At 36.9% G+C, this 9,873-nt stretch overlaps 1 protein-coding gene across 1 annotated transcript in view; it reads right to left on the minus strand.

Moving 5' to 3' along the window:
* LOC107600544 (anoctamin-1-like) overlaps window positions 1–9,873 on the minus strand; it is a 29,176-nt gene that overhangs the window by 2,588 nt on the left and 16,715 nt on the right. The window contains exons 10-20 of the mRNA XM_016292479.1: window positions 7,998–8,063; window positions 6,545–6,619; window positions 6,268–6,469; window positions 5,995–6,106; window positions 4,816–4,873; window positions 4,628–4,728; window positions 4,253–4,404; window positions 1,776–1,928; window positions 1,614–1,666; window positions 1,296–1,477; window positions 1,087–1,192 (exon numbers count right to left, since the gene is read on the minus strand). Coding sequence (XP_016147965.1) covers window positions 1,087–1,192; window positions 1,296–1,477; window positions 1,614–1,666; window positions 1,776–1,928; window positions 4,253–4,404; window positions 4,628–4,728; window positions 4,816–4,873; window positions 5,995–6,106; window positions 6,268–6,469; window positions 6,545–6,619; window positions 7,998–8,063 — 1,260 coding nt within the window. The remainder of the gene's footprint in view (window positions 1–1,086; window positions 1,193–1,295; window positions 1,478–1,613; window positions 1,667–1,775; window positions 1,929–4,252; window positions 4,405–4,627; window positions 4,729–4,815; window positions 4,874–5,994; window positions 6,107–6,267; window positions 6,470–6,544; window positions 6,620–7,997; window positions 8,064–9,873) is intronic.

Below are 9,873 nucleotides of genomic sequence, written 5' to 3' on the forward strand. Positions count from 1 at the left end.
GAATGGTATGACAATTAGAGATTAGACTGTACAGAAATTGAAATCTACACGCTATAACACACTATATTCACATAGTCACATAATGCTGATGTTAACATTAACAATTTGAGAAGAAAGTATAACAATAATAATAATTTGCGAGGTTTGATGTGATATGAGCTAACTGATCTTTAGATTAAATCACTATTAGTAGCGCGATTTATTGTAATGCTTTTTTTCCCCCTCAGTTGGTCAGAACAAACGTGGCAGATTTGTTACTTACTTGTTCAGATGACAATATATGGTGCAAATTCTTATTTAGGTCATATATTCCAAGATGTAGGCTAGAATCTATGATTTCGAAGTGCAGTAAATATCCACACCGGTGCGGTGACTGACAGCCACACATTCACCTCAAAATATTAGATTAATCCACACTGGAGCCGAGCCGCCGCACAATCCACACAAGGAAGATAATTCCGCAGATAGCTGCAATTGCAGGTTTTCAAACAGAGATGGCGACAAAGAGGCAAAATTTACGGACTGCAGCTTTAAGATTTTTTGATAATACATTTTAGGTGGATGAATTTCTGGTTAAGCATTATTTATGTAAATACAATTTTCTGGAATTTGCTGCATATGCATATGGAATTCTAAAATATGCATGTTCATCTAATCTGTAAATCTAATTTAAAGTTAATAGGCCACTGCTGCTTTTATCACTTATGTCACAGTTCTTCAGGCATTCCCCCACCTCCACCTTTATTTCTAACATTTCAGCTCTATTTTAATCTCCTACTAGTAGGTTAAAGGAGGGGAAATTAGAGTTTGAGCCCCCTTATTGCAGAATGACAGCTGTTTACCTTTATCTTGCAAAGATTATATGGACATATGAACTCCTGAAAATGCTTTAGGGATATTTACGTTACAACCCTTCCTTGTATCATTGCATGGATGTCATGTAAATTATACTAGGATGACATGGCCATGACACAACAACATTGCACAAGCAAGACTACATTTTGTTTAATGGTAGATAGAGCATAAATTGTATTTAACCTGCAATGTTCATTGAACAAGAAGAAAAGCCATTTAATAAAGACTGACCTGGAAAAAAATGACAAAAGCCAGGCGTGCAGCGAGCACAGACCAGTACTGCTTAGAAAGTTGGTAAGACTCGGGAGACCAGGGTGGATCTCGATAGTCTTTGTACCTGTGAAGATGATGAATTGTTGAGCAGAAGAAAGAATGTTACCAGATAATGTAGGCGAGTAGAGTTCATGAGTATGAGGGTATTGAGTGTGTGTTGTGTGTACCTGCAAATACGGAGTTGTCTGTCAAAGTCCGTATCATGTGGGGCAGTTCCAGGTTTAAAGTTGCTCGTGTTGAAATAAGCCAGTGTATGGTTTGTATAACCATGCATGTTGCCTGTCTCACTGTACAAATACTGATACACCATCCGAGGAATGAACTCCGATGTAAAGGAGATCACAAATGCCTTGAGGGAAAGAGAGATAGCAGGAGGAAGAACCTTAAAATCTCTGCATGCAATGAGATAAATCATATTAAACACAGCCAGCAACTAAATCTGAAATTTGTTTCATCTTAAGTCACAATCTCTGTTTAACACTCACATTTGTAATGACAGCAAACTTGCTGATTCCACTCAAGATGTTGTACCATATGCCTGGAAAAGGGAAGATAAATATGTGACAGTGTGAACTAGATTAAATAACAGTTATGTTAAGTGCATAGTAATGAGCAAGTCTGTACATATTTGCTGCAAAATTTCATACCAATCTCTTTAGCACTGACTGCATCAGGCCGGCGTATTTCAGTGACGAATTTTGCCGCATCTAGTCGGATTTCAATGACGTTATTAAGCAGAGCAAAAACTGGTGCCAGCGGGAAGGAAGCCACAAAGAGTGTGACAAATCCATACTGAATAACTGCAGACAAACAAACACACACATACACAAATGATCCACGTCCTTAATCAAACCCAATTCCTCAAAGTCATCGTGGGCCTCTTTAAACACCTTTTTTTAAATCTCTTCTAAGGAAAAACTAATAATAGAATGTATAGAGCAGGTGTTGGCATCCATTTTAACATTTTTATCTCTCTTGTTAATCAATGTGCCACTATGGCTTCCTTTACAGCTGTGTGACTGCAGTGAAGGATTACTAATGTATTTTGCCATACAGATGTGAGGGATTTCAAAATAAACAACTAAATAAAATAATACATGTAATATTCCTCTCCCTTTGTGACAGAAGGTTTCCAACCACTGTCAGAGTCTCTGAAGTTGTAGTTGAAGTACAAGTTGTGATAGACAGAAAAGCAAAGGAAACATATTAAGTGTCAGTCTTCAAGGCATACAAAGCTTATTGACCCATAGAATTGACTCTGGTAACTGTTAACCAACATGACCGATCCAATCCGCCACTACAGGGTTAACCCGATTAACATTTATTTACATATATCATAGGTCATTGTCAATATGATACTGTTATATTGTTTCCTTCAATCAAACTGTGTCTATGCTCTCTCTCAAGATCATTCCTTGAGTATCACAAAGCTTAAGGTCTGTTCACACCAACAAAAACTAAAAGTTGGTCCGGTTTTCACGTACAAACCTATTTCATGTACAGACCTATGTGAAAAAACAACAGACAGGCTGACTGAAAATGCACAGATACATCCCCATACAGGACAAAATCAACAAACTTTAACCTGGATTGACTGTCATCAAAATTCTGTTCCACCCATGTTTCTTATACAAGGAGGTTCTAATATTTCTAAACAAGATACTGGTTAAGATCCATCCCGATATGGGATAGAATCAACAACTTTTAAGCCATTATTTACAACATCTCTTACCCTGGAGGCGGGAAGAACAGATTACGACAGCTGGATTGCTTGTCATCTGATTCTGTTTACCCAATATTTCTAATACTAGAAGGTTCTAATATTTCTGAAGAAGATACTGGTTAAGATTCATCCCTATATGGGATAAAAACAACAACAAGCAACTACCTCAAAATGTCTCTCCATAGAGGTGGGGGAACAGATTCCGACAGCTTGATTGCTGGCCATTGGATTCTGTTTCCCCCATGTTCCTTATCCTTAGAGGTAATACACTAAGTAGCAGTCTTATGTTACTGCAGTGGCTCTGGGCATGTGACTGAAATCGCAAATCATATTGGTTGGGCAACCTGTTGTGTAGTGAGATTTAAAAAATGGTTGCATTGATGCCATGCAAATGTCTGTATTTGTTTTTTAGATTTATTTTTGGTGTTTTGCCTTTATTATGAAAGAGCAGACAGAAAGCAAAGTGGGAGAGCAAGAGGGGGGCGGGATCGAGAAAGGTCCTCAAGCCGGGATTTGAACTCAGGACACCTGAAACACAACAGCGTTATACTGTATGTCAGTGCACTGCCCACTAGGTTATCGGCGCAGACAAAGCTGTCTACTTTTAAACAAATTTAAATGTAATTGAATAGGAGCCAGATCCTGCTTTCAATATCAACATTTTCTAAACCAAATTTAGAGTAAGCTTCTAGCCAACTAGTTGTCCAGGCTACTAACAGCTGTGTAACAGCTTCAGGGGCTGGCTACATAAACTGCTAAGACGAGTCTTAAAAAGTTACTATCATCAAATTTGTTTTCTTCAAGACTTGTCATAACTGTTTGTGAAGTCGGTTACAAAAAAGTAGATTGGCCTAATTTAAATCAGAAAAGTAAGACCGATTATCTCTTGGCTAATTGCTGGTTGGTCAATCTAGTTCTCAAGACACAGTCTTCACATAGTGGCTTTGTTTATGCAACTGGCCCCAAAGAATGCAAAACCTATGGTTAATTCTGATTGGTCTGTAGCGCCCAGAGTATAGGTACTTCATGATGTTAAATAACTAGCAGTTCTATTTTTATACAATAAATAATTATTATTTTGAAAGTTATTATATTATTACAGCTATTAAAGCCAACTATAAACAGTATTCACATTGTACTTTTATAATGTGATGATGCAAATACAATTTGTTTTAAGAAATCTACAAAAGGAGGAATTAAGTACACTGATGAATCACTCAAAATAAGACCAGGAACATGTATTAAGAAAATAAACATTTTTTTGACAATAAAAAGCAATTTTAGAAAAAAACTTTAAGCCACAACACTGTCATTAAGTTATGTGCAACCAAATGAGGCTTTCATGTTGCAGGTTGACTGCATTTCAAACAAGTAGAACAATGAAGGTGATGCAGTACTCACCCATCTCCATGTACTCTGGGCTCAATCCCTCATATGGCTCCAGGTCGTAGTCCAAATCCCAGCGCTGTGGTTCTCGTTTGGAATCTTTGTCCTCCTCATCTGCCGATCCAGCTTTCTCCTCCTTATACGTGCGATACATCTTCTTCAGCTTTCTGTAATGTCAACAGATTTGGCTGTGTAATTTTAAACACTTCTTCCATCACTCACTGTGCACTGCGTTGGTAATGTTAAACGGTGTAGAGAATTAAAAATCTTATTTAACAAGAGAGTTAGGGGCTTCCTCTAATAGACTGGGGATACATTGCGGAATCCAAGAAAATTAGCTGAGGGACCACAGGGAAGACTTTGCATGTGTGTATGTGTGTGTATACTTACGGAATGGCAATTTCAAACACATTATTCTGAATGAGCTGTTTTCCCAGCATAATGATTCCCAGCTGAATACACACTTCAATAAGACAGCCACCTGGAGAGCACTGGACCAAAAACACATGTACATGCAAATAGTTAGTGACAGTATGCTAAAACACTGATGACAAACATATTATCGTTTTAATAATTACCTCTTCCATGCGGAAATCCTTAAAGACATAAACATAGTCACCCGGATGACCGGCAAACCTAAATTAGCACACCAGAGTTATGAGGGGTATTTTAAAATACCGACAATGCTACTATTCTCTGGAATAAAAAATGCTAACCCAGAAATTCTGCATTTTTGTGCTAGACACTAAATCCGCACATACTAAACTACAACATAATGGTGTACTGTTCAGCAACACAACCCTATATAGACATACAACAACACTACATGTAACACACAGACACCACAAAACAGGCTGTTATAGAATTATAATTTGCATCTGGAATTTAGACATGAATAAAAAAAATTATTAATAAAATATGATGATATATTTTTGAATTGAGTAAAAAAGGGGTAAAATAATTTTGAGAAAAATGAATTTTCAAGTGTACAACATGGGACTTGTATACAATAATTACATGAAAGATCATATTCAACAAGTAATATATAGTAAAAAAAATTAAATAGAATATAAAAAATATAGAAAATTACTGTAGAATATCATATTTTGACAGCACTTTACAATAAGTTCCCATTAGTTCATGTTTTAACTAAAAATGAGCAATACATTTGTTACTGTGCTTATTCAAATTTAACATTAATAAAAATACTTGTTAGTTCAGGTCCATTAAATAATATTTACAAATACAACTTTTGATTTTTATAATATATTATTATGTGTATGTTGAAATATTAACTAAGATTATTCATAGATTTTTCTTTGTTAGTTCATGTTTACTAGTGTAGTTAACTAATGTTAACAAATGGAACCTTATTATAAAGTGTTACCAATATTTTTGGTTTCTCAGTGTTGCATGATTTTAGGGTAACAATTTTTTAAATATATATATATATAAATAAATGTTCCTATGAAACAAATGCTCAAAGTGATATATACAATACAGACGAACATAGATAACATTCTCAACAATGCCGTACACAGGACAGTCACACACCACTACAGAATACAGTAGACACTAGTGTAGACACAACACTACATACAAACACAATACTACAGTAAGCACACCACTACACTGCAACACACTGGACATGATAAACAACCACAAAGTACATTATAATAATCCAATTATCATTGCTCGCAACAGAGACAAAACATCACGTTAGTTTGGGTGGGTATGCTAATGGGATGCCATTTTACCTGCCCTTAAAGAAGGCCACATAGAAGACAGGTGCAAATGAATTCATGCTCTTCAGCAAAAAAGCTTTCAAGATCACATGCTCCTCATATGTCGATTCAGTCTTTGGAATCTCTGCAAGTATGACATTAATATCATATTCATAATAATCATCATTGGTAATGCATGATCTTTTCTTCGTTAGAGTCACCCTTTTATCAAGACATTTTTTTTTAATGCAACACATTTAATCTTTTGTCATGTAAACACACACACACACACAGACACACACACACCAAGCTCTGTAATCCAGGCCGCTATAGCGCCGTAGATCTCATCCAGCACCAGAACCACCAGCAAGTTGATGATGACAGCGGTGGTTGTCACGGTTACACGCACATTAGCCTTGGCCTCGTGATCAGGGTTCATTGACATAACGGCAAACACAATGATGCGGTAGAGAATCACTCCAGACACGGCAGAGAACGTGACCCCAACCTGAGAGAACAGATAAATACGAATTTTAAGCATAAAAGCAATGTGACAAATGCTCTTATGGGGAAAGGTACCCACCATAAGGAGGATAGAGGATATGTTGATGCAGTACCCTGGCAGCCTGTCTGTCCATGACAAAGACTCGGAGGCAAGCTACAAGAACAACAGGATGTTACTTAATGCTCACCATATCAGCTGGTAATACACTAGCTACTTGACTACCATAATCACATTTTGCCTGAAACTAATAAGCAATAATGATTTTTGTTATGGCAATAAAATATGATGGCCCATACTATAAATCTATACCAGGGGTGCCCAATCCTGTTCCTGGAGATCTACCTACTGTACCTGCAGAGTTCAGCTCCAACCCTGATTAAACACGTCTCAACCAGCTAATTAAGCTTTTTTTATAGGAGCATTGGATAATTACAGACAGGGGTGTTTGATCAGGGTTGAAACTGAACTCTGCAGGTAGGTGGATCTTCAGGAACAGGATTGGTCTATATTGGTCTGTTTAGTGTTTTTTTAACCAGAATAATGTAATAAATAATTAAAGTTCATTAAAGAAGCACCACAGTATTTACAATTTTTTGTAAAATCAACCTATTAATTGGTTACTTATGCCTAAAAAGAATAAAACATTTTTTAAAAAATGCTAATATTGACCATTACCAATCTGGCCTCCAATATAAGTTATTCAGTTAAATAGTGTTAAAAACACTATTAAATATTAGTTTACAAAATCTACAGCTGTTGTAGTGGTTTTGTGCATCAGAACAGGAAATAGTTTCGAACTTGGAACAAACTAATCATTGAAACTAAATACGGGTGATTAGATTGAAGTACTGAAGTTAATGAACAGCACGGATCCAACCCACCCCCAGACGCGCACACATAAAATCTGAATTAAAACACAACACTCTCTCAGGTACACGCATATACACAGTGAACATGTGTCTTTGATTAGAGGAAGGACACCACTCTAACTTGTGTGTTTTAATCCAGCTCTGACTCTAATCCTGCATAATCTAGTGTGGAATACCCAGAGAGGTAATCTGCTTTGAGTGCCGTGTGTAGTAAGCGTGTACGCCACAGTAGTGTTTGAGCACATACGTGTGTTGTTTGTATGCGCCGCAGGCCTGACACTATGTACAAGGGCACAATGGCAGTAACAAAAATCCGCAAAATCACATCAAGTGAAATTGCGACCAAACTGCTCATTTCAGACAGGAAAAACACGGTTGTTCAACGGACTGTGTAGTTCATTATCTAATTCATTAAATTGTCAGAAAGAATGAGAAGAAAAAGATAAGAGAGTGCTAATGTGGGGTGTGATAAGAAGAAGGACGGATATGAGCCGGGTGGGCAGGAGGGGTCCGAAGGAGGTCAGTGCAGTGACCACTCGATTACCGACAGCTGAGAACTAACTGTATTATCCCTGAAGCCCCGCCTCTTCTGGTTAAGTTGATTAGCTCACTCTCTCATAGACAGACACAGCAAACTGTCAAATTATCTCCCCCCTCCTCACCGGTGACTGTCCTCCTTTAGCAGACAGTAGCTTCTCTCTTCCTTTGTCATCCGTTCCTGCGTCCGGCTAGAACATAGAGCAGAGATTAAAAGCACTGCGCACACACACTGATTCTCTTACATCTACCTGGAAAAATGTGCAAGGTATTCCAGGTATTTCAGCTCAGTGCATTTTTACGCAATAATTAAATTAAAGTGAAAATTAAGACTTCACCTTGAGATCCTAAATTGATAGTGGTAAGTGATTAATAGTGATTAAAAAGAATTTGCAGATTTCCTCTCAGACCTATTGGTTAATGTTGATAAAGCGCTAATTGTCGGAGACTTCATATTGATAATACAAATGATGCATTAAGACTTGCACTTACAGACTTAATAAACTCTTTTGGGGTCAAGAAAATGTCACCAGACCCACTCATCATTTTAACAATTCGCTAGATTTACTTATATTGCATTGAATTGATCTTACTGATATAGATATTGTACCTCAAAGTGATGATGATACTGACAACTACCTTGTATCATGCATGCTGCGTATTACTGATATTAACTATATCGCTCTGCTGTATCATCCGGATATAACTCCAACCACTAAAGATAGATTCACAAATAACCTGCCTGATGTCTCAACTGCTCTGTGTACCCATAAATGCACATGAACTAGATGAAATGACTAGCAATATTGGCACTATCTTCTCTAATACATTAGAAGCTGTTGTCCCCATCAAATTAAAAAAGGTTAGAGAAAAACATACTGCGCCATGGTACAACAGCAATACCCATTCTCTCAAGAAAGAAACTCGTAATATTGATACAATAACAAATCTAGAATCTACAGCATCTTGTAATTCAGCTTCATTCATCGCACCCAAAGAAAAATTGCAGTGCTTTACAACTACAAGACAGGAACTGCTAAATAAACGTATCACTGCATCGAAACCAATTAGATCCTGTACCAACTAAATTACTGAAAGAGTTGTTACCTGTAGCAGAAGAACCATTTCTCAATATTATTAACTAGTCGTTATCTCTTGGTGACATCCCAAAAACTTTCAAGCTGGTGGTTATTAAGCCTCTTATTAAGAAACCACAACTAGATCCTAGTGAACTGGCAAATTACAGACCCATTTAAAATCTTCCATTTATGTCTAAAATTTTAGAAAAGTTGTCTGCTCAATTGTGCTCCTTCCTGCAAAAATAATATCTATGAAGAATTTCAGTCAGGTTTCAGGCCCCATCATAGCACAGAAACTGCACTAGTATGGAGTGCCGCAAGGATCTGTCCTAGGTCCTCTGCTATTTTCAATATACATGTTGCCCCTTGGTAATATTATTAGAAAATACGGGATTAGTTTCCATTGTTATATGGATGATACTCAACTATATATCTCAACCAGATAAAACTTCTAAATTATCTAAGTAACAGAGTGTGTTAAATATGTAAAATATTGGATGACCAATAATTTTGTCCAATTAAATTCAGATAAGGCAGAGATATTAATTATTGGACTAAAAAGAATAGTACACTAATCACTTAGATTACAATTTGCATCTAGACGGATGTACTGTTACTTCGTTTACAGTCAAAAATGTGGGTGTTATATTAGACAGCAACTTGTCTTTTGAAGATCATATTTCACATAACAGCATTCTTCCGTCTTAGAAACATTGCCAAGCTACAAAACATGTTACCTGTTTCTGATGCAGAAAAGCTAGTTCATGCATTCATGACCTCTAGACTGGACTATTGTAATGCACTGCTAGCTGGTTGTCCTGCATCCTCAATAAACAAGCTACAGGTAGTCCAAAATGCAGCGGCTAGAGTCCTTACCAGGTCAAGAAAATATGATCATATTACCCCAATTTTACAGTCTCTG

Source organism: Sinocyclocheilus grahami, unplaced genomic scaffold, assembly GCF_001515645.1.
Source record: "Sinocyclocheilus grahami isolate Dianchi unplaced genomic scaffold, SAMN03320097.WGS_v1.1 scaffold14.1, whole genome shotgun sequence".
In the NCBI taxonomy this organism is placed as follows: Eukaryota; Metazoa; Chordata; class Actinopteri; order Cypriniformes; family Cyprinidae; genus Sinocyclocheilus; species Sinocyclocheilus grahami.